This window comes from Tachysurus vachellii, chromosome 12 (genome assembly GCF_030014155.1).
Source record: "Tachysurus vachellii isolate PV-2020 chromosome 12, HZAU_Pvac_v1, whole genome shotgun sequence".
Lineage (NCBI taxonomy): Eukaryota > Metazoa > Chordata > Actinopteri > Siluriformes > Bagridae > Tachysurus > Tachysurus vachellii.
Genome location: NC_083471.1, coordinates 19,703,437 through 19,731,314, shown reverse-complemented (window position 1 = coordinate 19,731,314; position 27,878 = coordinate 19,703,437). Strand labels below are relative to the sequence as shown.

Sequence of the window (27,878 nt, the reverse complement as noted above, 5' to 3'; positions counted from 1 at the left end):
TTGTTCTTGAGCATCCAGTTCAGTAAGATATCACACGAGGGTGTGGAAGATGTAATGTGAAATAAAAAAAAAAGTGCTGGCAAAATAAAATGCTGGAATTGTAGTTCATTTTTTTTCATCCCCATCACATTATCATCCCCATCATATTACATTTTGACTGTTATTTCACGTGATGTGAAAGTGAAGAGACATAATAAGGTTTTCAGGTTATTCTACTGAACCACATTTGCACCTGTGATGTGGTGGATGTACAGTAAGATGATCAAGCACATTAAAAGTGTTCTTACTTTTTACTTTTTATTTATTTTGGGAATTTACTTTCCTCTAAAAACTTTGTTTATATATTTATGTAGACCGGGGAGGAGTAGCCGTGAACCAGATATAGTTGCTCAGAATGGGGACTCTACTTGTGTGTTGGGTGTGTGTTTGTGTTTAAGTGTCGCATGCGCACACACAGGGGTGTGGGATGGGGACCCCCCTGGCTTCACAGGTCCTGTTTTCATTTTTTTTGTGTAGTTGTTTTTGGATGAATGGCTGACACTAATACCGGCCCACATTTAGCTGGCAGTGGTGCACCTATCCGGTTCCTTAGCTGGAATATTAGGGGCACGGGTAATCCTATTAAACGGTCTAGGGTTTTTACCCACCTGAAACGCTTAAATGCCGACATAGTATTTTTACAGGAAACACACCTCCGGGTCAAAGATCATCGTAGGCTTCATCGTCCTTGGGTGGGTCAAACATTCCACTCTAATTTCAATTCTAATGGGGGCAAATCCCATATAGATTAATGCAGTATTTAAGTCATATTACTCTGCTCTTTATAAATCTGAATGCCTTACTGATAATAAGAGACTGGGTGATTTCCTTCAAAGTGTTGATTTTCCTGTTATTCATAACAGGAAAGTAAGGGACTTGGACTCTCCACTATCTCTTGAAGAAGTCAGAGCTTCAATAAAGGTGATGCAGGCTAATAAAGCCCCAGGCCCGGATGGTTTTCCAGTTGAGTTTTTAAAAAAGTTTAGCAATAAATTGGCACCGCTGCTCCTTGGTGTGTTCAATGAATCTCTGGATCAGGGCGTGCTACCACCCTCTTTTAATCAAGCCTCAATAGCCCTTCTCTTGAAGAAGGGCAAGGATCCCAACCTGTGCGGGTCGTACAGACCGCTGTCACTGCTGAATGCCGATGTGAAAGTGTTGGCAAAAGTAATTGCATCCCGTTTAGAAAATGTACTACCACGTATCATATCTATGGAGCAGACTGGATTCATAAAAGGGCGGCATTCATTTTTTAACACTCGTACACTTTTCAATATAATTTACTCTAAGCAGTCATCTCCGTTACCTGAGGTTGTAGTCTCACTGGATGCTGAGAAAGCGTTTGATAGAGTCGAGTGGGAATACCTGTTTGCGATATTAAAGAAATTTGGGTTTGGTGATACATTTGTCTCCTGGATCCGCCTCCTTTATAAATCCCCACAAGCCAGTGTTCGTACAAATAATATTAGCTCTGATTATTTCAGTCTCGTGCGTGGAACCCAGCAGGGGTGCCCACTGTCACCACTGCTATTCGCTCTTGCCATTGAGCCATTATCCATTAAACTTAAATCCTCATTAGCCTTTAATGGTATAACTCGCAAGGGGGCGGAATATAAGGTATCCTTATATGCTGATGATTTGTTGCTATATGTGACGGATCCTGCAGCCTCTGTTCCTATTATTTTATCTATCTTAAATGATTTCGGCTCTTTTTCAGGATACAAACTGAATTTTCATAAGTGTGAGTGTTATCCGGTAAACAATACCGCTCTACAACTTCAGCATCTGAATCTGCCATTCAAATTCAACTGTTCAGGCTTTAAATACCTTGGTATTACGGTGACCTGTTCCTTACCCAAACTTTTTCATGCCAATCTTGCTCCGCTTGTGGCAGACATGAAGTCGGATTTTCAGAGGTGGAGCAGTCTACCTCTATCTTTAAGGGGAAAAAATCAATGCAGTTAAAATGATTGTTCTGCCCAAGTTTCTTTTTTTTTTCAATCGCTTCCATTATTTTTACCTAAGTATTTTTTTGATTCTTTAGATAGAATCATTAATTCTTTTCTTTGGGGTGGAAAACCTCCCGGAATCCGTACGACTCTATTGCAGAGATGTAGGCTCAGTGGTGGGCTTGCTTTGCCCAATTTTCAAATATACAACTGGGCTGCACATATCCAGAAACTAAACTCCTGGACCAATTCAACGGAATCCACTTGGTGCAATCTAGAGCTACTGTCTTGTAGATCGTCCTCTGTATCTGCTCTGCTTTGCTCACCCCTTCCGATCAAACCATCTCAATATACTGACAATCCAGTCGTACTGAACACACTTAAGATTTGGTTTCAGTTTAGGCGTCACTTTAAATTTAGGGCTCTCTCAGCACTGGGCCCCCTGAATAAAAATCATTTGTTTCCCCTGTCTTTTTTAGATTTAGATTTCTCACTATGGCATGAAAAAGCCATCAAGCAACTTTATAATTTGTACGAAGATGGCATCTTTAGAAGTTTTGCCAGCCTGTCCTTGGAGTATGGGCTGCCTTCAGCTAATTTTTTTCGATATCTCCAAGTCCGCAGCTTTATCTATAGTAAATGCCTCTGTACCCACCAAGCAACCTTGGGAGAGTTTAGTCATGTTCACTCCACACCAGCGTAGTTTGGGAGGAGGAGTTTGGGCTGCAGTTTGGCGACGAACGGTGGGAGAAAGCCGTAGATAGGATACGGTCTACCACTTCCTGTGCCCGCCTCAGTCTCATTCAGTTTAAGGTTTTGTACAGAATTCATCTTTCCAAACCTAAACAGGCAAAAATCTATCCTGGGGTAGAGGACGGATGTGACAGATGTCATGCTTTCCCCTGTCATTTAAGTTATATGTTTTTTCTGTGCCCAAAATTACATGCATTCTGGACAGGTTTTTTCGACATTATGTCCTCCATATTTGAAGTGCAATTGACGCCATGCCCACTGATCGCTATATTTGGTATTACCAATGAGTCAGTATCACTGAGTTCTGTACACAAAGATGTTTTAGCCTTCTCATCTTTGTTGGCCAGATGTTGTATACTTCTACACTGGAAAGCAATAAGATGTCCCTCCATCTCTCAGTGGTTTAAGGATTTGATGTTTTTTCTTAAGTTGGAGAAAACATAATATACACTGAGGGGTTCTACTGACACCTTTTTTTGCAAGTGGCAACCTGTTATTTCTTATTTTAGGAGACTACGGGTGTTACCTGATTAAAGTTCTAATATTGTCAAAAATTGGACTGTATGCATAACCTTTCTTCCTTTTCTTCAGTTGTTTTAACAGGGGGATGTGGGGTGTTTGTGCGTGCGCGTGTGTGTCTTTGCCTGGGTGGAGGGGTGGGGGTGCTTGCTCTTTGTTGTTTGAAAAAGGAAAATGGAGAATTTCTGTATACATTCTTGTATTTGTGATTGTTGATTTTTCAATAAAAAATAAATAAATAAATAAATAAAAGTGTTCTTACAACTTAGCATCACAATAATTACATATGATTGATGTAATGGGATCCATGTGCAGTGCAACAACAATAAGATTTCTCCACACTGATTAGATTTGCAGTTTTCTGACTATTATTTTCAAACTAAAGATTAGGGATGAGCGAGTACAGAATTATCTGTATCTGTATCCGTATCTGTTAACCATATGAATTATCTGTAATTTGTAATATTTATAACACTAGCTTACTACCTTTATGTTTTTATGAAAAACAGCAAAAACGTGTCAGACACTCAGTGTCTGGTTACTGGTTAGAGACAGCTGAAGGTTTAAAAAAGAAAAATAATCTCCGACAGGCAGAGACGCAATGCGAGTCGCATTCTACCAAACAAGCACCACGTCTGAACGAACCCACGTTTACCAGAACTCTACTGGTTAGTAAGTACGTATTATTAACGTTACAACCCGAACTAAAGTCTGAAGAAACCCTAAACGTTAACGGAAAAGACCCGCGAACCCGAGTGACTGAGGGAGAGACAGAGAGCTGTTCTGTGTGTGACTGTGAGTGAGCAGAGCGAGACACAGCAACACAATACATTTGTATGCGTGTAGGGGAGGGGCGCTGTGACTAGCCTATCACAGAACGCTGACACAATCAGCTACCCAATGATGATTTTCATTCAATCCGAGCACAGATATTGACTCGTATTACTCGTATAATACTCATACTCGGCAGAAGTGCTTTATCCGTACCGGATACTCGTTTCAGCCGAGTATCCGGCTCATCTCTACTAAAGATCCACATTATCAGAATAAAACATCAGTGTCCTGATACTCACAGTGGGGACAATAGTGTTGAAATTGTTGACTATTCATTTCTCTTACTTTTTCCATCGCACCGCTGCAAATCTGAGTACTATCTGAGTGATAAAGCTAAAAATAAAAAACATGGACCAACACATAGGAAAGTCAGTATTCATGAAAACCATGTAATTTTAGAAAAAAATGTGTGTTTGTGTGTGTGTGTGTGAATTTAGCCATGTTAAAAATAACTAGTTTTTAACCTGATCACTCATCATGATTTAAAGTATATAAATCATGAGGGGTTTTTTTTTATAAACAGTTTATACTGTCGAGAACAGTTACTCTAAATTTTCCCATAAATTCAACAACACATTTATGAAATCCAGTTGTTTCATATGTATAGCAAGAACTATTCATTAAGATACTGTACATTTATTATTGAGATAAATATTAGGTCATTCAATAAAGAGGGCTGATTTTTTTTTTGCCTTTACAGGGCCTGTGACTGACATGGATGTGAATCTAAATACTGTAGCTTTCACTTTTATCTCTGAGAAAGTCTTTGTTCCTTGTGTTCATCATTTCAGCTGTGTGAGTTTTGCCCTTTCCTGTGTCTTTCCTCTGCCTGTAATTAACAGGTGATGCGCGTCCATTAACATACATACACGAGTAGGAAGAACGTTCGAATTTTCAAAAGCTTACACAAACATTTACACAACATTTTGATAAATGAGATTAATAAATAAGGTTCAGGGTTGCACAAGAGCTGTTCTTCCAAGGGTCAAAGTGTTGCCAGGTTTTCAAAAATAAAACATAAATAAAACACAAATAATAACTGCATGAGTCAATCAATAGGCCAATGTCTTACCCACTGAGCCACCACTTCCAGTAATCAGATAAAGTGACTGTCAGAGTCAAATTTTTTCTAGTGTTTTCCGAGGGTGTGGGGGTTAAAATATATAAATAAAAACACTGAACAGAAACAGATAGTGGCACTGTATACGTATATATATCATGTACCTCGTGCCCACACTGGAAGAGCATGGAATATTAAAATGATCAACATGACTACTGAATGCAGTTTGGATGTAATTACTGTTAATCGCCTGCAGATGTTATGCTTTAAAGGAGACTCTTACTTCGCTATTATAGCTACTACTGAGTTCCTGAAGGCATCTAGGAACAAAGTACCTTTAAGCTAGAATTAAATTGGTTGAGAGAAATCTAACTGCCTGGGGCTTTGATCAAACAGGATACACAATGATGAGAGTGATAGTTTACTTAGTTTCATGTCTAATCCAGCTTCACAAATAAAATAAAGTAAAACATTTCCTTTCTGTGTCAAAGAAGGTCTTATTCTCAGAAGCTGGTCCTTTTCAACCTGTCTGCAGAGCAAAATATTTTAAAATGTGTCTATTGAAAAAGTTGGGAGCTTGAGGAGAGATGTGTCATCACCATTGTGTTTCTGTCTGCTCAGTGAGCCATTTATTTTATCATTGTGGGTACTGAAGTGTCTGGTCTTTCAAAGCCAGCTTATTGCCTTGGGATTTGTTCCTACTGTACACTATGCTCCTGTTTGTGTGATTCCTTCTTCCTGGGTGTATATGATGATGCACCTACACCTACACTATATATCAACTCAATTTTAGTACTGTATATACTGCATGCTGAAGAAAGTATGCCGTTGCTCTGGCTTTATACTGTATGACCATTGTTGTTTGTAAAATTTGAGAGAAAGTTTTTTTGCTATTTATTTTTTGCAGTTCTTTACTTTATTTGCTTTTTGGAATTGGTTGAATTGGGTATGTTTGTATATACAGTAGCATGCAACCATAGCATAAGTCTTGATAAAGATCCTTCTTTTCTTTTCTTCTTAATCCTTCACAACATCAGGAAGATCTGGACATTTATCCCCACAGAGGTCACTATGGTCCTTGTTCAGTCAATTGTCATGTCAGGATTAGTCTAATGGCAGATCTTCCCTTGTGTTTCTTCAAACCCCTGTCAGTGCTCCAGAATGCAGATGTTTGCACTCTCCTCAAGCTTTCCCACTTCACCTCATTGGTGCATCTTGGGCAGTGATTCCTGTAGCTAGCTACATCATATTTAAAATGCTAAAGTTCGACCACACCGGCCTGAAAATCTTGTTCTGAACCATGTCCCATTCATGTCTATGGGCACAATGACACTTCACTCACCATCTATTAAGGAATCTGCCTGTTTTCTAAGCGCTTACATGACCAGGGTTCATCTTGATATTATTCTTAGTCCCAGAATTTCTTAGACTAGCATGACGCTATATTTTTGATGATATAGACTATAACGCACTTCTGGATAATTCTCTCAATAAGAATGTCTGTTAAATTTTGTGCTTGTAAACTATATGTAATGGAATAAAATAGAATTATCTTCTAACCATATTCCCTTTCTTATGGATCAGAATAGCTAAACTGATTGTTTATTAAATCTTCCTGGATTGCTACTGAAATAAATCTTAAAAATTGTTAACAGAATAAAAAATAAAATAAACAAATAAAATTCAGTTCTTGCCAATGACTAATTATTGTATTATTATATGGTGTTTTTCATGATGAAGGAATCATACTGGAGATTGACAGCCTGACTGTAGGGCAACAAACGAGGATATATTCACTCTCACTCTCTCTCACTCACTCATTTTCTACCGCTTATCCAAACTACCTCGGGTCACAGGGAGCCTGTGCCTATCTCAGGCGACATCGTGCATCAAGGCAGGATACACCCTGGACAGAGTGCCAACCCATCGCAGGGCACACACACACTCTCATTCACTCACACAATCACACACTACATCACACTACAGACAATTTTAAAGAGATGCCAACCTACCATGCATGTCTTTGGACCGGGGGAGGAAACCGGAGTACCCGGAGGAAACCCCCGAGGCACGGGGAGAACATGCAAACTCCACACACACAAGGCGGAGGCGGGAATCGAACCCCCAACTCTGGAGGTGTGAGTCGAACGTGCTAACCACTAAGCCACCGTGCCCCCAAGATATATTCATTCTGAGTCAAAATCTCCAACTAGATGAAGTTACAAATTTTACTGGGTTGTCAAAGAATCTGCATATCCATGGAAATTAGCATATCACTTCACAGTGGACTGTCACTGTCGATTATTCATGAACATGAACAAACTTATAAAAAACCTGGGTCAATTGCTACAGAGAATATTCAGGATTTTGTATTCCTGTGCCCTAAAAAAAACATCATGCTGTGCAAATCCCAAAATGATGGTGCACTGACATTATTTCTGATAGAGTTGGCAGAAGGCTCATGAGTGCAATTTGGCACATCATCTGGAGGATGACCGACAGTGTTCAGTTAAATGTCAATTAGCCCTACATGATAGAATGTCATTTGACATCCAGTAAATTAAATATGCAATATTCTTGAGGTGATAAGGATCTTGTGGAGTAAGCTTTCAAATCAATGATGCTAATTAATCAGTGTGGACGCCGTCTTCTGATAAGTATTGCAACATAGTTATTTCCTGTTTTGCTATATTTGTGCTTTTCATCTCAGTAAAAATACAAAGATCTCTGCACCATTAATTATTAAAAAATAATTTAAAACCAAAATTATTATTGTGGTTGATCAACTGAGGATGCTAGAATGATGGAAAGGGGAACACTTTTAATTTACCTTACTATCTCTAAATGTCATAGCATCAGCAGCAACCATTAGGACACACACACTCACACACACACACACACACACACACACACACACACACACACACACACACACACACACACACTCCTCAATGTGCATTTGTCTAACCCATTAGTGGTATAATGAGTTATAAGAAAGTGGCATTGTGGGATGACAAATCTGCAGCATATATATGTAGAAATATGTAAAGATATGTGAAATATGTAGATAATAATAATAATAATAATTATTATTATTATTATTATTATTATTATTATTATTATTATTATTATTATTATATATCTTCTTCTTCTTCTTCTTCTTCTTCTTATTATTATTATTATTATTATTATTATTATTATTATAAAAATACACTACCTGGCATAGTCACACACTAATATTTCAGTGGACCACGTTTTGCTTTGATTAAGGCATGGTCGCTGTGGCATTGTTTCAGTAAACTTATGCAATGTCACAACATTCGCCAAGATCTTGTACTGATGATGAGAGAGTCAGAATGCTTCATAAAGTCTTCTCCAGCACATCCCACTGATTCTCAATGGGGTTTAAGTCTGGGCTCTGTGGTGGCCAATCCATGTGTGAAAATGATATCTCATACTCCCTGAACCACTCGTTCACATCTGAACTCAATATATCCTGGCAATGTTATCTTGGAATATGGCCATGCCTTCGTCTCATCTGAGACTGAGAGCTCCTGAGGAACTAATGGGTCATCGCAAACTTTGAGCTTGGACCCAACACTAATCCCTTCCTATCAAAATCTTTAAATTATTGCTTATAAAGTCCAGACCATACAGATAACTGATGCAACAGTTTTTACAACAGTTGCTTTTATATAACGTATGTAGGCTTACAGCACACATGAGCTTACATGTCAGGTATCACCTCAAATATCACCTCAAATTTGTTACCCACTCTCTATTAAAGAATCCTTTGGTTAGTACAATCAGCATATAGAATGTTATAGATCTCTCAGTCACACAGACTAATTGCTGTGAGTAGCTACAGTAATTATTGGGTTGTATTCAATTACTTGCTAGGTTGTGGCTAATGGGATTGACTGACTGATGCAGACACTGTATGCTTTACAGTTTTTTGTGCTTAGATGGTAAGATGGCAGACATATCTATTTATTTACATAGCTTAAGCATCCCTGGATTGATGTTTTAGCCTTTTTGCTGTTTTAAGCTAAAAGATACACATTAAATGTACTAAAGATTTAATTTTTTTTTTTTTAGTACATCAACAAGAAAAGGTACCTTTATTTCTAAAATTGTAACATAGTCTATTGCAATTGCAATTCACTAAGAATCCCTCAAATATTTTATTATGTACAGGAGGTCGTGATAAATAGATTCATTCTTTTAGATAGATAGATAGATAGATAGATAGATAGATAGATAGATAGATAGATAGATAGATAGATAGATAGATATGTTCAGTTTAAGCCTTATAGTGTAGCAGAAGTAGTCTACCTGTTGGGTATGAACGTTTGTAACAGAAGCACTAGGACACACAGAATAGGACACACACTAGGACACACGCACGCACACGAGGACACGTACACACAAAAGCTCGCGCACAAGTGACGCGTCGCCTCTCTCTCTCTCTCTCTCTCTCTCTCTTTCTCTCGTGCGCTCGCGCAGAGATCAGCTGAAAAGAGCAGATCCTTTGCACAGCTTTCGGTTAGAGAAAGTTTCTAGCAGCAGGTGAATAATGGTGAAAATTCTTTTCCAGCTTTATTTTGGAGAGCATGTAGAGCTAAAGGCGCTCAGCTTAAGTGTGTGTGATGATCATGACCATTGTTCATTCTCCTTACCTTAATAACCGGCGCGCGCGTTTACTTCACTCCTTTCTGTTGTTATTAAGGAGCAGCTTCAGCACTGGCTTGTTCTGAAATTTTGCAAGGTAAGAACTGATTCTGTGACAGGATTAGGAGACATTTCCAATTGACATATATTCAATTTTGTCATGCAAAATTCAATGATCAAAACTTAATTAAAATGAATGAACTAAAAAATATTGTAAATATTGTAAAAATGTTTTTTTTACTTATTTCTTTTTTTTACACTTTGCAAATATTACTTTGCATGTTTTTAGTCTTTGCTTGGATATTCACATGTCCTAGTGCCCGTGGTACATTGGCAGGTATACACTAGATCAGATGCCAAGGCTGTGTCCTGTACAACATTTAAAAAACACTCAAAGCAAAGGCTGTCTGTTATCTGGTTAATCAGAGAAGATGTATGAGCAGGGAAAAAACTAAAATGTTCAGGAATCAGGGCAATCCACAACCAGGGTTAAGAGCCTGTATTTCAGGGACTGTTAAGGCTCTGTGTGATTGAAATATAATTTGTGTGTGTGTGTGTGTGTGTGTGTGTGTGTGTGTGTGTGTGTGTGTGTGTGAATGGGTGTGTGGGTGGGTGTGTTGTATGGGTGTGTGTGCTTTCCTGATGTTGGGATTCCTCTGCTGTGTTTTAACAGGGAAGAGTCATTATAAAACAACTGAAAAGATTCATTTACATTTTCTCATCTGCATCCATGATTATGTGAAGAAAACAACTCAGAATGCCTTTGTGACCCCAGTCATAATTTGTGGATTATGGTTTTTGTGATCAGCTTCCATATCATTCAATTATTTGTGGAGACTTACAGGAACATCTACTTACAACTTGTGGTATAGTTAGGCATGCAAAAAAGTGTGTGTGTGTGTGTGTGTGTGTGCATGTTGTGAGTGTGTTCAAAACATTTCACCCATTAATATAATTTCCTCATTTCTTTAAGATCAAAAATGGACAGAGAGCTGAACATCACTCTTGGGGATGATGAGAACTTGACTTTGCCCAACGTGTCTATAGAATACACCATACGCCGGAGCAACATCACATATGTTGGATTTTACCTGCACGAGCCATCAGTAGTAGCTATCTTCATAGTCTCATACTTACTCATATTCTTGGTCTGCATGGTTGGAAATGCAGTTGTGTGCTTCATTGTCTTAAGGAGCAAGAATATGCGTACTGTCACTAACCTGTTTATTCTCAACCTGGCTGTCAGTGACCTCCTCGTTGGGATTTTTTGCATGCCAACAACTCTTCTTGACAACATTATTACAGGTTAGTGCAATTTGTATTGTCTGATTTCATTTAGACTAATAATTCTGCTTTTGCATTTTGTTCCACTATTTGCATTTTTTTTTTACAGCAGCTAAAATGAGCTTAATGCTTCTTCAGTTTTATATGAAATGTATTGCAAATGTCATTGTGTTTAGTTAAATGGCATTGGTAAAATAATGGAGGTTTAAAGGAACAGCACTAAGGTATGTAAAGTAACATCTTCACCAAAGTAAAAATGGAATCTACAGTAGATCTTTGTGCAGGGGCGTAGCCATCATTTAAAAAGTGGGGGGGACGAAATGTCTAGTGTTATCTGTTTTTTTTTTTCAGTTAACCCTTGTGTAAATGACAGGTTTTATTTTTAATCATGATTTTTTTTAATCATGCTTTATATGCGTTATGATTATATTTGATTATAAAACAGAAAGAAAGAAAGAAATAGAACAGCTTGCCACTGGGACAGTACCCTTAAAAGGACATCTTTGTACCTTATTTACATTTTTTACATTACCCATCATCCTTTGAACTTCGTCATCCACCATGTTTGTTTCCCATCTTCACCTGTCTCTTCACCCGGACTCTATTTATACTCATCACCACTGTCTTCACTCATTGTCGGTTATCGTCTTTACTACGTTGGATGTATGTGTGATTTACCTCCTCCTTATTATTAAAATGACATCTTTAATGTCACTACTCATCGTCCTCGTCTCTGTCGTGTACATACAGTGACACACACTTGATATTATGTAGAATTGGCAGAGTTAAACATGCTGTAAAATCTCAGTTCAACATTATCTTTATTCATATTTGAAGGGTTTTGATAAAACACTTGTTAAAACAAAAGACGTTATAAAAGAGTTTATATAACGTTTGTCAAAGCAGCTATTTTTCCTTATAATCCTTTAAATTAAAACTTGCTAATTATTCAACAAGAGCAACAGGCAGAGTTACTAAATATTGTGCAACACAATTCGGATACCGTATGCCAACTTACATTGCTTGACATTTTTATAAAAAAGGAGTGAAGCGTTTTTTGCCGCTTTGAGCTCATCCGTAACCGAATGCTGGACCGCCGGTGCGACTCGAGCTACAGTACTGGGCGCGCGTGATGATGATGTGACAAGTGAGTGACTGATTGCTGTGAACGTCATGTATAGACTATCTTAAACTTTCTTGTCTCTTTGAATTTTAAATCACTCTGCATTTATATACATTGCTCCATTAAAACCGCAACATGTGGTGAACACAACTCTCCACTAAAAAAGTGAGGGGGATGAATTTACTTTTTATAAAAAGTGCGGGGGATATGTCCCCCGTGTCCCCCGCGTAATCTAAGCCCCTGTCTTTGTGAGAAATTGAGATAAGTGTTTGTACTTGCTGACCCGGAATACTAATACTAACCACAGATCCCTAAAGTTTTTGGGCAGATGCCTTAGTGACTGTATCTCTGTGACAGACATTGACACTTTTAGTATTGTCACTTTCAAGTTAAAGGGGATGTTTTTTACCTCAACAAATATTCTAATGGTGATGTGACACGCTGGGGTCTAATGCAGTCTTTCACCACCTGATGCACAAAACCACAAAAAAAGTCTTTCTGCTCTCTTATTAAGGCATGATGAGAATGCAAATGTAAATTAGAAATCAAACGCAAAAGTCTTTGTTTTAGAAATTCAGTAATCAAACACAAAAAGGCTTTGTTGTTCACAATTCACACACCATGTATACCTGCAAAAAAAAAAAAAAAGGAAATTATGGTAGTGACTTCTTTTTCTTACCAATCCAACAGCTAATAACGTGTAATATTGATTTGTGTTAATGGACATTTAAATATTTTAACCTTTAAATTTCAATTATTAATTAATTTTAATTATTCCTAAAAGCTTTATGCAGGAGTTAATGATAGAATGTGCAAAGCTAATATGCCTCTGACTTTGTCGTTGTTAGATATGTATGTATGTAATGTATTCCTGGTTGCAGTTAATATGATGCAGCTTAACATTGTTACCTTCAAATAATCCACTCCATCGACAACATCTCCTGTAGCGGTCAGATAAGAGCTAAATCAGCTTTACAGCCACAAGTGACAGATGAAAAAAAAAAGAAAAAAGAAAAAATAGGAGCTCTGTAAAAGACTCACTGCAAATCAATACAGAGCTCTTCTGACTGATCTCGTTTATCCTGTGATGAAACATTTTTATCCTGTTCAGAGTGCTCTTTTTCAGAAAGATGCTGCTCCCAAGCACAGGACATGAAGGCTAATGGAATGGATTGATGAGTATGGAAATAATTAAAATCATATCACGTCTTTCACTGTCACTCACATCTCTACCCAGAACACCTATAGGATATTTCAGTGTTAGATGCCACTATGATAAAAAAAAACAACAACACATGGTTTTCACACCTGCCACATTAGCTGCAGTATAAACTGCTTCTGGTGTCTCCTACAGCATCTGTGTAGTTTCAGACTCCTCTGATTCTGCGGAACCTCAGTCCATTTGCCCTTAACTTATATCATCACAAATGTAAAGGGATAACACAAATATTACCACATTACCAAATAACCATCTATTTTGGAGCTATTATGCAACATAATGCTTCCCACATGCATCTTTTCTGTGTCCCAATGTTCAATATTCCCCTTCCCCTTATGGCACACATGTGCTGTGCAAACTATTGATGTCGTAATCGGCTAAAACACACAGAGGTTACTTTACTTCTTGCAGATCCGTGTACGAGTCATGTTCATATTCTCAGACATTGTGACACAGATCCAGTGCAACCGAACTCACACCACCTCCTACAGGCAGTCTTGGGTTCGTACTGTGGTGTGTTTCTGATAACACAGATTTTTCATGTGAACTGTGCTCTGATTAAACTAAAGTGCCAGTGTGAACGCTCCCTTACAACACATTACTGAAGTGTTGGGCAAACTGTAATGTATCTGGAGAGTAACCTGGCTATGTTGTATAAAGAGCCTGGTTGCTGTATCAGTCCAACACTGCACATTAATATTTAAAGTGATCATTAAATTAATGTTGATATCCAATGATGTTGAAAGGAAAAAGAAGATGAATAAGTTAGATATCAAATATTACACTAACCATGAGACATCCTTGAATGTTCAGGAAATTTAGACATCATCAACATGAGGTGCATGCAGATCTTTTACTAATTTGGTAAAATATGTTGGCACGTGTGTCGGCTCATTACGAATGCATGCGTGTTCGGAATATTTTATAGCTTTAGACAAGCTGGGATATGTATAAAAGTTCTGACTATGGTTACTGTATTACCAGGTAAATGGTGCACCAAAGTTAATGTGAATTAATTATAGTCGTAAAGGAGAAAGCTGCTCATGACATGGTGAGATTATGAAGATGTAATAAATCATCACCAAGAGGGGGCACTATCTTACACCCTTCTTTTAAAGTTTCATGCATTTTACTTAAGCAAGACTGAAAATAGCAGATCATCACACTAATGTTGTCATGCCATTTAATCTTTCACTTCACAGAAGTTCCTGTATGATTCGATAAGTTTGCAAGCAGTGTACAAAGATGAAGCTCAGAAAAAACCCAAACACACATCAATGAAAAAATATCAAGAAAGCTTTAGTTTATTGGCTTAAAAAACACAGAGCAGAAAACAAAACATGTATCAAGAGGAATAAGACTAATTAACTGATGATGTGCAGAATTTAGCTATAAATTTCACAGCACAATAAGGCTTGCAATCAATCATTTTGTCATAGCTAAAAAAAATTATTTGCAGGTAAATATCTTGGCAGCTTTATCTACATCACCGGAATGTCTTTAAGCTTTATGTACTTCACCTCAGAGTGAATAAATATAAGCTTAGGAACAGCTAAATATAAAAATAAATAAACAAGAAAATATAAATTAATAAGGAGCAAATAAAAAGTAAATAAACAAAAACAAAAAAAAGATTGTTTAAACAATACTATTAACAAATTGTTTGTTTGTTTGTTTGGAATTAAAGCAATCATACATTCAAACAAACAAATACATGCATAAATAGTTAATAATGTTTAAACAATTTTTTTAAATATAAATTGTAAATCAAATAAACAAAACAAACAAATGTTTGTTTGTTTGTTTGGAATTAAAATGGTTAATTTAATGGTATCTTTTTGGTATATTTCGCTGCATATTTATATGTTTTATTAGATAGCTCAGTGTAGGTAGACTCTAGGCTGGATACTTAATGTATGATGATGTATTCGAAAAAATACATGAATTTTGTATACTGTGTCCTAGTTAATGTTGCACTGCATCAGGTAGCACAGCGATATAGGATTCTATGGATTAGAACGCTAAGATGAATTTTTTTTTACTTTTCTTTTGGCTGCTCTCTGTTTGGGGTCACTACAGCGGATCAGTTGGTCTGTATATTAGCTCCCTGACTGGAAATTGAACCTGGGCCATGGCAATGAGAACGCAAGATCCTGACGGTGGACCACCCGAGGGTGGCTAATTGTATAGTATATTATAGTAATATTATTATTAGTAGATTGTATTTTTTAGAAAATACAATGGAGACTGCTTCCACACATCGTCCTGCGTTTAAACACAACCACGAAGCTGAGGATTCTTTAGCCAGACAACACCCTTACAACTCAAAGACTTTTTTTAATTGTGTGAGTAAATACAACATGCATCGTATGTGAGATTTAAACAGTAAGGAAAATAAAGACTTTTCAGTAAATACATTTTCAAACCAATTCACTAATATGGCACGTTTTCCAATAAATGTTTGTGAAAACTGCAAATTTTTCAGTTAAATTTTTACAGATATTTATTCCCAGGTTTTTTTTCAAGAATTTGCACTCCTTGAAAAAAAGATAATCATGTACAGTAACACTCTCAGCATGAATCAAACAATATAGTAATACATTACAGTGAGAGGGAGTAAGAGAGAGTGAGAGAGAGTGAGAGAGAGAGTGAGTAAGAGAGAGTGAGAGAGAGTGAGAGGGAGTAAGAGAGAGTGAGAGGGAGTAAGAGAGAGTGAGAGAGAGTGTGAGAGAGAGTGAGAGAGAGTGAGAGGGAGTAAGAGAGAGTGAGAGAGAGTGAGAGTGAGTGAGAGGGAGTGAGAGAGAGTGAGAGGGAGTAAGAGAGAGTGAGAGAGAGAGTGAGTAAGAGAGTAAGAGAGAGTGAGAGAGAGAGTGAGTAAGAGAGAGTGAGAGAGAGTGAGAGGGAGTAAGAGAGAGTGAGAGGGAGTAAGAGAGAGTGAGAGAGAGTGAGAGAGAGTGAGAGAGAGTGAGAGAGAGTGAGAGGGAGTAAGAGAGAGTGAGAGAGAGTGAGAGAGAGTGAGAGGGAGTAAGAGAGAGTAAGAGAGAGTGAGAGAGAGTGAGAGAGAGTGAGCTCTTTGCTGACACTGAGGACAAATTCATATGTAAATCAGGAGCTTGTTAACATTAAAGTGGTTTGTCTACAAAAAGTGAGACTCAAAAAATTCAGTCAATATTAAATAACAAAACAAATGAACTCATGAAAGGGAACTTGGAGCTTCTACAACGTGAAAAGTAGGCAGTGTAATGAAATTACTGAAGCTGTTGTGTTATGGTTGGCTGCTCAAGCATTTTTTATCGTTTTGATACAGAAGACTGTTTTTTGCTAAAAGGATCCGAATGTTAACTATTTTAAATTAATTGGGGAATAATAAACTCAGAACACACAAGCCTTTTATATAAATCTTGTTTGTATACAACTGCTAACCGTAGCTCAGAGAAAATTCTTTTTTTTTTCTGTCTTCTTTACAGGTTGGCCATTTGGAAACATGGTTTGCAAAATGAGTGGAATGGTCCAGGGCATATCTGTCTCTGCCTCTGTCTTTACTCTGGTTGCTATTGCAGTTGACAGGTAATCTCACTTTTCATCTTATACGTATATATGTAAATATGACTTAATTTTATTATTAATCTATACACAATAATCCAACAGGAAAAGAAAAGTGGACTTTATGGTAGAGGAGACAGATGGGAGGCACTCCAAACTAAAAGACATGACAGCCCATTTGAAGGTCAAAAGGTTTTTTTAGACTGATAATGCAGAAATTTAACTGGATGGGATTAAATTTAAGCATTAAATTGGACAAAATGCATATCATTAGCTATTTAATAGCACCACTACAGTGGAGGCAGCTTTATATCAGAGTTCTTCTGAACAGCAAGGCCAGGGATACTGGTCTGAATTTTCAAGAGGATGAATCCAGCAAGATACATTCGTGGTTCTTGAGTTGAAGCATGACTGACAGCAAAAACAGTGTTTAAGTGGTTTCAGGAAAAATCTAAGCTTGAGCTACAAAGAGAACTCAAGGCTCAAGTTGCAAGTTTATAGGCGCTTGCTATTCAATTTCAGTGAACTTCAGTGCATCTGAATGAGACAGTTTGAAACTCCCAAAGCTGTAAATGCTTCACTAACAAGAATAATGTAAAAAAAAATAAAACAAAAAAGATAACAACGGCAATGTGACAGGAAGTAAAAATAAAGCTCAGAAATGAACAGAAATAGATTTTCAATATTAAATGATGAGTGAGGACAAACTACAGTTTAATAGAAGCTACACAGGCAGTTATACTTACTGAAATCTTTTAACATGATGCGTTTAAAAATCATGCACCTTTCAAAATGTCCACCAACCAAAATATCTACTTTTCCTTTCAAAATATTATGTAAATGAATTTGTTAACATCATTCTAGTTTGAATAAAATGTTTCTTTGATCAAGAGAAAATCACGCTTGATACAGCAAAAATACTGAGAAGTAATAAATAAGTAAAAATATTAAGAAGTAATATTTCATGAAGACTGCTTACAGTGGATGTTAAGCTATGTTTTGTCAGGAATAAAAAAAAGACTGTACTTCACTTAATAGAAATAAACAGCAGGCTACAAATTACTGCTACGTTTATTTTTAGGCTACACTGTTAACTACTAAAACGAATAAACCAATGCAATACATTTATAACAGTATATTATATTACACTGTATAATGATGTATCTATTGTTAAAATACCTGAAATGCTTGATTCTGGACCTTAGATGGCAGAGAAGTTCAGGTTCATCATCAGAGCTGTTTTTATTGCTCAGTGACTGCCCTTTTTTTGGGGGTTTTATCCAGGCTGATAATGAGCCTGAGTAGCTGTCGATAATGAGTCTGGATAAGCTGCTATCAGCTTCTCTAAACTAGCTGATTGGGATTGCATTGACGTGCAACTCACAGCACTGATTGCGCTCTTTTGCGCAGCACTGATTAAGACAGATTCCACTATGCCACACTGCACGAATTGTGGGGTTGTGTGCAATTTGACAAAATTCCTTTGGGAATGGGAGGGTTGGGATTAAAAATAAAAACGAGTGTTTCCCAGTCCAAAGACATGATGTAGGCTGATTGGCATCACTAAATTGGTCATAGTGTTTGAAAGGGTGTGTGATTGCGCCCTGCGATAGACTGGCATCCTGTCCAGTCTCAGACTCAGCAGGATAAGCAGTGTAGAGGATGGATGGATGGATGGATGGATAGATGTACCCACTATATTAAGCCACGGGTAAAATGTGTAATTACATAATTCTTGGCTACTATGCCAGTACTGTCTTTGTCAAACTCTTCAGTTTATTCAATTTTCCACAGTAAAATCACTAATGGTACAGAGAGAACAGCTTTAGCCATAACTCCCTCTGTCACTCCTGATTTGACTCCTTCTGTCCCCGTGTACCACTTCTAGATTAATACTTCCTTAGCAAATAGCTGTGTCAAGCATGTGTTAGACTTTCCAAAGGTCACACACCACTACCGACTACCTGAACAGTGTCTAGAGGAGACTGTCACATATGCCACCCTAGACCCACTTTTCTGGCTGATATGCTGTTTTTTGAAATGCTAGACCTGCAGATGCTGTACTTACTATCTGGGAGGAATAAGTATTAGAAACTTTCATGTGACATACATCCTGAACCAAACCTGGTGCTATGCATCACATCCTTGTCTCTTATCTGTCTCTTATTCTAGTAGTACTTTTTCTTTCATTTAGAGTTGCCAACATGGATAGGTTCCCCCTCACTAGGTAAATAGCTATAAAACAAACATCAGCAGGGGAATAAAAATAATGAATTCACTCACTCACTCACTCACTCATTTTCTACCGCTTATCCGAACTTCCTCGGGTCATAGGGAGCCTGTGCCTATCTCATGCGTCATTGGGCATCAAGGCAGGATACACCCTGGATAGAGTGCCAACCCATCGCAGGGCACACACGCTCTCATTCACTCACGCAATCACACACTATGGACAATTTTCCAGAGATGCCAATCAACCTACCATGCATGTCTTTGGACCGAGGGAGGAAACCGGAGTACCCGGAGGAAACCCCCGAGGCACGGGGAGAACATGCAAACTCCACACACACACAAGGTGGAGGCGGGAATCGAACCCCCAACCCTGGAGGTGTGAGGCAAACGTGCTAACCACTAAGCCACCGTGTCCCCCAATAATGAATTGTTTTTTTTTGTTGTTGTTGATATTGTTTTTTTTAGCACGTATATATATATATATATATATATATATATATATATATATATATATATATATATATATATATATATATATATATATATATATATATACACAACATTTTGTCTCGATTAAGTCAACCCAGTTTATATTCTCTTCATTTATTAGAGATAATGGAGCTGAAGTTATAAACGTGGCTTTCTTCGGTTTAGGAACATCAAATCCGCTGAGCTGTGTCTTTTATATGTCTGAATGAAATGTCTTTTCACTGTATTTAGAGCACACAGCTGTAAGCCGAAGGTTGTGTTCTTAATGCGTTACCTTGTGAGAAAAGCTGTCTATGTATGTGTTCTGTCACTCACCTTGTTTGCCTTCGCTAGACAGTGGATCAGGTTACCATAATCTTCTCGCTAATGAACCTTTTCTTATACCTTTTTTTAAGAAATTCAATTGCATTATGTAGAACAGTCTGTCTGAATTATTTGCGTTTCTATTGAAATCTGTATTTTCTCAAGGTGAGATTTGTATTCTCATTTTTTTATCACTCCAAAACAAACAAAAAAAAAAACATTTTGTCTCACAGACATCTGTTCTTGTTCTCCATATCTGTGTATCCACTTCTGAGAATTCTGAAAGTAAAAAAGCACCTGCTGACAAGACCTTCTCTGTCCCTTTGCACATGCCAAAATTCAATCTCTGCATCAAATTATTTCCAGATATGGCTTTTCGTTTTCATATGTTCATGCTGACATCATGTGGATGTAAGGAATAATAGATATCCAAACTGTATACTGGTGCAAACCCTTACTTCTTATTGTAGCAGGTGGATGAGTGGTTTGGCATGGGTCTGCATTGTAAGAGATGGGTTTGAGGATGAATCAGAGGCTTGATGATTAAGTTGACATGCCGGAGTTTTTCTTCACTGCAAGAATTTAAAATTTCTTCATCTACCTTTGCGTGACCGTGAACATGTGTATGAGAACATGTGAAACTGTGAGCGAGTCAAGGCTGTAGGAGTGATCTTCTTTTTGTTTGTTTGTTTGTTTGTTTCATGGATGTTCTTAAATCAGTCCAGAGGAAGGTTACAGAAAAGAAAAGTTCGTATTAATAGTTGTCACAGATGAACTGCTTCTTAATGGAATTAAAGCCTTTCCGATAAACATGATGAAATCAATTTTGTGGTGATTTTAATTGTGACATGCATGCAGTCAGTAGAACCAGTGATATTGGGATCTTGGAGGTCCACTAACACATTGCACGTTATTATAAGGGTACTGGATATTCTAACTTAATAATGGTTAGGAAATACCTGCTATACAGTACCTGCTTCTCTAAGAATTATACCTGTAGCTGATTATGTGGTTAAAAGCACTTGGATATGAGCAGGTATTGCATTCGTCCTATTCATTTCCCTCTCCAGTTGAAGTACCAGCTGATGAAACACATTCATCAGTATTGGCTCAATGGCTTGCCTTGGCTCAGTGAAAAAACACTCATAGCCTTTAGCAACAAACAGACTGTTCCCTGAAATGTGCTTTTGGCAGATGGCAAAATGACAATATCCTTCAATAATATTCATTAATATACTGATTGTATTAGCATAATACTTTCTTGTATTTAATAATTACTGCCAATGGGAAGTCAATGTTCAATGATCATTTGTAAATGCAAAGACTCCAAATATTCCTTGAACCACTGCAAACTGCCCCAACTGCAAATAACTTCAACACTGTGTCTCGAATAATCACATCCTCTAAAGAAATCTCAATGTTTGGATAGTATGAAGTGTAGTAAACTTCATTATCCATATCAAGATAGGATTCAAATTCCTTTTTAGATCAGATTTAATAAGTTATACTACTATTATTATTATACGGATACTAGAGATACGAAGCATCTTGCAAATTTGCAAAGATTCATGAACAATGAGTATTCTATGGGAGGATGATACAAAGGGAGAAGTAAAGTTATGTGTTTCACCAGTGTAGCAGTGATGAGATTCATGTGACCTAATTGCTAAATTCAGTGATTTAGTATGGAGATTAAAAATGAATCAATTTCTAACAACCCAATCTTATACATATTCACTATCTACACTGCAACATTAAGAAAATGCTAACTAAATGCAAGAGACATAATTATTTTACTAGTAATAATGCAGTAGGCGATAAGTACACTAAAATGAGCATAATAAAACATCTTTTAGATGCAGTCAATCTTAATCTTGTTCAATACTTCAATATTTACTTAAGCCTGCTCAAAAGATAATCTCAACATCATCAAAACATCCAATAATGTAAGAATAACCTTATTTGTGTATTCAGTAGTTTTTCCCATGTTAATGGCTAACTAAGAGAATTTAGCCTCCTCTTGAACAAGTCTTCACACACAAGTCTTAAAGAAGAGATGGAATGTTTTTTATAAGCTTAATTACATTCTCTTCTCATTTTTAGAAACAAGAAATAACACTAACTCTCCGATAAACAGCCAAGAAGAGAAATAAACAGAACAGGGGGCGATATTGAATGCATGAAAACAATATCAGTTATCTTTAATATTCCCAATTTCCTCAAAAACCACCCACCCATCAAACATCAATGCAAGCCAACACACCTACACTTCAGTGGCAACTATCAAATCTGAAATATCAGGCACTGAGTAACATATACAACAAAATGAGCAATGCTTACTCTTTGTCTCCCTAATGGAAGAAATTGAACATAATCCCTGCTCTTCCACACAATGTTTGTCTTTTACACCCTCATTATATTTCAATGTAGTTGCTTGTTAAATATCTTGACCCAGTCCCTACTCGAAGCAATATCTTTGCTGGCGAGGTTTAGTATAAAGATCCATAAGCCCTTTCTAAAATGAGTTCTTGTGGCTTTTCTCAATACTTTTGAATGCTTGTCCCAGAAATGAAGGATTACAGGAAATTTCTGTACTGCATTTAACGATGTACATTGTAACAAAGCATCTTTACAGAAATCTGAGACTAGATTTATATTTGGATTTATATTGAGGAAGCCGGAGACACCGGGAAGAAATATTGAGATCAATTAGACTCAAAAGGAAACCCATGTATTTCTTGGCAACATTCTTTTAAGTAATTGAGGTTATTGTTAAAGACAGTGAAATAGCTACTTTTCTTTTAATAAACCGACCATTTTATACGTGAAAGAGGTTTTATACAATTGCTTCCTGTTAATTGTCCTCATTCAGTAACAGACAGCATGAGGATATAGTCAGAATGAGACAGACAGAATGATACAGACAAAATTAGACTATGAGATGGATGCTTTGCCAAATGTAAAGCAATCATAAAGAGGGTCAAATCCAAGATCAATGGACATGAGGAAACAGGCTTGATAATGTCTGGACATAAAAAAAACCAAACAAATACTTTGCAAAGTTATTGAGACTGATAGTGTCTTGTAAGGTGAGATGTGAGTGTGAGTGAGAGAGAGATTGGAAACGCATCAGAAGTGCTAAGTGCCATCAGAAGTCTGGTGACTATGAATATGCATTGTGGGGAGTGGAGTCCGGTGCAGCCATGCCTGTAAGCCACGATGTGTGATGGGAAATGGAGTTTGAAGTCTGGGTAGACCTGAAAAATTCATATTCATCATGTTTCAGTTTGGAGCCAACAAATTTTTAATAGATAAAATTCCTTGGTAGAGTACCAGATTTTTGTTAGAACTGATTAAAAGACTTCCAACACCTCTCCCTAGTAGAGATAACCCAGGTACTTACTCTCTCTACATACCAACAGTTCTCCACCACTAATGGGCTTCATGATTTCTCTTCAGACCTTTATAAAACAGGATTTGTCTTTATCACTTGAAATAATACATATAAACATTAGAAAATAATAATAGTAAAATGGCCAGTTATATAAATTAGGATTTATAGCCCCAGATATACTTCGAAAATCTGAATCAGCTTCCACTTTCCTAGATAGCCAGATGGCTATTATCATCATAGGAGCTGACTAATTCTCCCAATCCAAGAGAGAGGGAAATTATTCCAATGAATCATATCACCTTTAACCTTCTTGACAATAGAGACAAAATTGAGTTGCTCTAGATCTGACTTTAGAAACAGAAAGATGTTGTTGGAATACACAGTGATTTATGGTGGTGGGTTTTTTTTTTCCCTAAAGAAATTTTATCTACTGTTATGTGACTCCTCATACTTTCTGCAAGAGACCCTAATACAAATGCAAATAGTCTTGGTCTCTTCTGAATGAAGCCTGGTTTATCTGAGCTTTTAAGTAAATGCAGGACTGGTCCCAATTTTGTAGCTAGTAAATTGGATAACATCTGTGTAGAGTTACGGTTGTGAAAAGTTCTCTTTTATATGTATCCAGGTACATATGGTTAAAAAGGGCATTGGAAAATGGTCTACATATTTTTAAAGAAAATTCTGTCCAGTGCCTTCTGGACTCATTTTCAGGCAATTTTCATCAATAGACTCTTGACCATATAAGAGTGGGTATGGAGGGAGTTCTGATCTAAGAAAGAATGTGTTTTAAATGTGTTTTCTCCCTTGCTCGCACCACAGACCAGATAAAGCTCCACAATGAAACTCCTACATTGTGGCTGTCTACATTCAGATACATTGCTTTCTCAAACATAAAAGAAAAGTGATTCGGGATTATTTTATTGAAGAAATGATAGAGATTGGAGTATTTACAGTAACTAGAACATATCCACGGTGATTATGTCCAAGCCTGAAGGAGACTTCATTTCTGTTTGGAACTTGCTGAGAAATTATCCACAGTTGCAAAAAGGCTCTTGTAAAAATGTCGCTGTTCAGTATATATTTAGGTAGTTTTCTAATGTTTATGTGTAATGGTTGCCTGATGTATTTGAAGGCTGCTGGCTGTTCTGTAAATCATTCTGACTTTCTGTTAGAAATATGTCAGCATATGGATTCAGATCAATGCTTTTAGGGTCTTTAAATTTTGGTGGTGTTTAGGAAACACAAGTTCCCCAACAAGATACATCAGACTAGATAAATCTGTAACTACTCATTGCTGAAAGTCTCAATTACCCAAACAACCTAGAGCAATTTAATCATAATTACTTGCTAACCATAAAGCCCACAATACCCCTAAGAGCACCAGGCAGGTTTGTTATAGAGGATGTAAATTCCCTTAAAATAGAATGGGATGCTCTGTAACTGGCAGAACAAATACATTTAAATATGAAATATCCCAAAAACTCTTATTATAGTAAAATATTATCCTAACAAAAGCTAAAAGATTATCCTATCAAAAACATGTCTTTCCTTCGTAGCTGGAAGGTGAATTGTAATCCATTTGAATTGGATGAAAACGACTTAGACATTAATATCTAAATGTGGTATTATTAGTCTACGATTCAAATATACCAAGCACTTCTTGTGTTATTTTAGGCACACTCAAAAAAAACGGAATACGATTTAATACACAGACTGTGATTTCTGTTTAAACTACATATAATTTAAAACAAGGTTATAGAGTTAATACAATGACAAAAAGTGCCAGCGTTTCTGAATGTTATCTCAATATTTCAGCCTGTAGCCCTTGTAACCCTGTAGCCCAGGGGGCAATCTGGCTTTGGTAAAATTCTTGAAAGTTCTAACTGCCAGAGGAATGATCTCTCTGGATTAACAAGCTGCTTCGTGATCACAGCATCAGTGTGTATAATAATGTGACTAACAGTGCAGATGTGCACATATATTTACCAAACCAGTGAATAATGAAATGAAGACCTTCACATGAGACCTTCAGCAGGTGTAGCTTGAAAGTGGTTGCATTGCTTCTGATCGATTTAATTCTGTGAGCATCATAAGGGAAATTCTTCTCACACCTGCATGCTTGTTTTTTTCTTTTATAATGTCTATAAAAGCATCTAACTTGCACACACCAATATTTATATGGTTATATCATATTTTCTCATGTGGACATAGAGCATAACGAGCACACTATTAGCGATTTGAAGAAAGAAACTCATATGTATTTGAATGCTGACATCTCAAAAGTGGTAACACATGAGTAATATATAGAGATATATTCGGTGTCTGGAAATGGTAATATTAAAAATGTGCTCTGTTACATGTTTGATGTATCCAGCATTATAGTTTGAGTTATCAAGCATGATATATGCATATCATGAACAGCACTTACAGTCTTTCTTTCTTTCTTTCTTTCTTTCTTTCTTTCTTTCTTTATTTCTTTCTAGATTCAGATGCATTGTTTATCCTTTCAAGCAAAAACTGACAATATCGACTGCCACACTCATCATTGTAATCATATGGGTTTTGGCCATATCGATCATGTGCCCCTCTGGAGTCATGCTTCAAGTAACGAAAGCGCAAACCATTCGTGTCTTTCTTGGGGATGGCAACAGGACAAATCCTTTCTACTGGTGTCGGGAAAACTGGCCAAATCAAGAGATGAGAAAGATATATACCACTGTTTTATTTGCCAACATATATCTGGCCCCTCTATCCCTAATAGTGATCATGTATGCGAGGATTGGGATCACTTTGTTCAAAACAGCTGTGCCAACAGGTGGAAAACCTGGCCATGACAACCGCCACACCGTGTCCAAGAAGAAACAGAGAGTCATCAAAATGCTTCTTATTGTGGCCTTTCTCTTCATCTTGTCCTGGTTGCCTCTGTGGACACTGATGATGCTTTCTGATTATGCCAGTCTTACTGAGAACCAGTACAGGCTTATTAACATCTACATCTATCCTTTTGCCCACTGGCTTGCTTTCTTCAACAGCAGTGTCAACCCTATAATTTATGGTTTCTTCAATGAGAATTTTCGTCGTGGATTTCAAGCCATTTTTAAGTTTAACCTGTGCTCAGTGGGCGGTCATCGACGGAAGACTTACTCCCATAGAATGCAGAGTAACTCTGTGCTGCCAGCTAATCCTCATCCCTCTACTGAGCCTATCTCACTGAACAGTGTGGACAATTCAAGAGTCAACCATGTGAATGAGCAAGACTTAGTTATGGAGGACCTTGAAAAAGTATCTGAAAGCAGTTTGGGCGGAGCTTCACCCTAAAGGGAGGGAAGTAATGGGGTGAAGCTCCAGTCCAGTGGGGAGATGGTTGCATTTTCATACTCAGTGTTATATAATGTAAAGTATCTTGTGTTTTGTTATGTGTAGTGTTCTTTATGAATTTCAGTGACTTTCCTGTTTAAGGGTAATCTTAAAATCTGTTTTGTGAGTACTGAATTGACACTAAATTTGGATATTGACCTACCCAAAACAAAATAAGTAATACAATTACACAAAATGGGGGGCACGGTGGCTTAGTGGTTAGCACGTTCGCCTCACACCTCCAGGGTTGGGGTTCGATTCCCGCCTCCACCTTGTGTGTGTGGAGTTTGCATGTTCTCCCCGTGCCTCGGGGGTTTCCTCCGGGTACTCCGGTTTCCTCCCCCGGTACAAAGACATGCATGGTAGGTTGATTGGCATCTCTGGAAAATCATCCCTAGTGTGTGATTGCGTGAGTGAATGAATATGTGTGTGCCCTGCGATGGGTTGGCACTCCGTCCAGGGTGTATCCTGCCTTGATGCCCGATGACGCCTGAGATGACGCCTGAGGCACAGGCTCCCCGTGACCCGAGGTAGTTCGGATAAGCGGTAGAAGAGGAATGAATGATTGAATGAATTACACAAAATCATGTCAACGTAATCTAATCTTGCTGAGTTTTGGCACCAAACCCAAATAGCTAAAACACTACTATCCATCAAGTCAATGGAAATAAATGTTTTGAGAATGAAGATATTGGCCATTCATGCCAGTTAGGATTTTTTATGTAGGGTAAAAGGTAGAACATCACGTCTTGGATGAGCAAATCTGCAAATCATAACTGACATATTGTTTTGAAATTTCTTTTTAAAAAAGCTATCCTATAAAAATATTAATACAATGTGGTTTCTGTAATCAAACAGAGTGTTGCCCTAAGAAATAAAATGTTTTAGGACTTATTATGAGCAGGATAGGAACTACAACTTCTGCAGGCATTTCCCTCAGCTTGTTCACCATTGCACTTGTGCACAATCAGAAAAGAGTGAGAGAAATTGTGTAATAGTAATTCATTCTTTCATTCATTCATCTTCTACCGCTTATCCGAACTACCTCGGGTCACAGGGAGCCTGTGCCTATCTCAGGCGTCATCGGGCATCAAGGCAGGATACACCCT

General features: G+C 37.4%; 1 protein-coding gene across 1 annotated transcript; it reads left to right on the top strand.

Annotated features, from left to right (window-relative positions):
* The first annotated feature begins 9,783 nt into the window (after positions 1-9,783).
* Positions 9,784-26,730, top strand: npffr2a (neuropeptide FF receptor 2a). Its single transcript, XM_060882604.1, has 4 exons — positions 9,784-9,922; positions 10,799-11,130; positions 16,919-17,018; positions 25,896-26,730. Exons 2-4 carry the CDS (start codon positions 10,806-10,808, stop codon positions 26,728-26,730), a joined length of 1,260 nt encoding a protein of 419 aa, XP_060738587.1. The 5' UTR covers positions 9,784-9,922; positions 10,799-10,805.
* Positions 26,731-27,878: the final 1,148 nt, after the last annotated feature.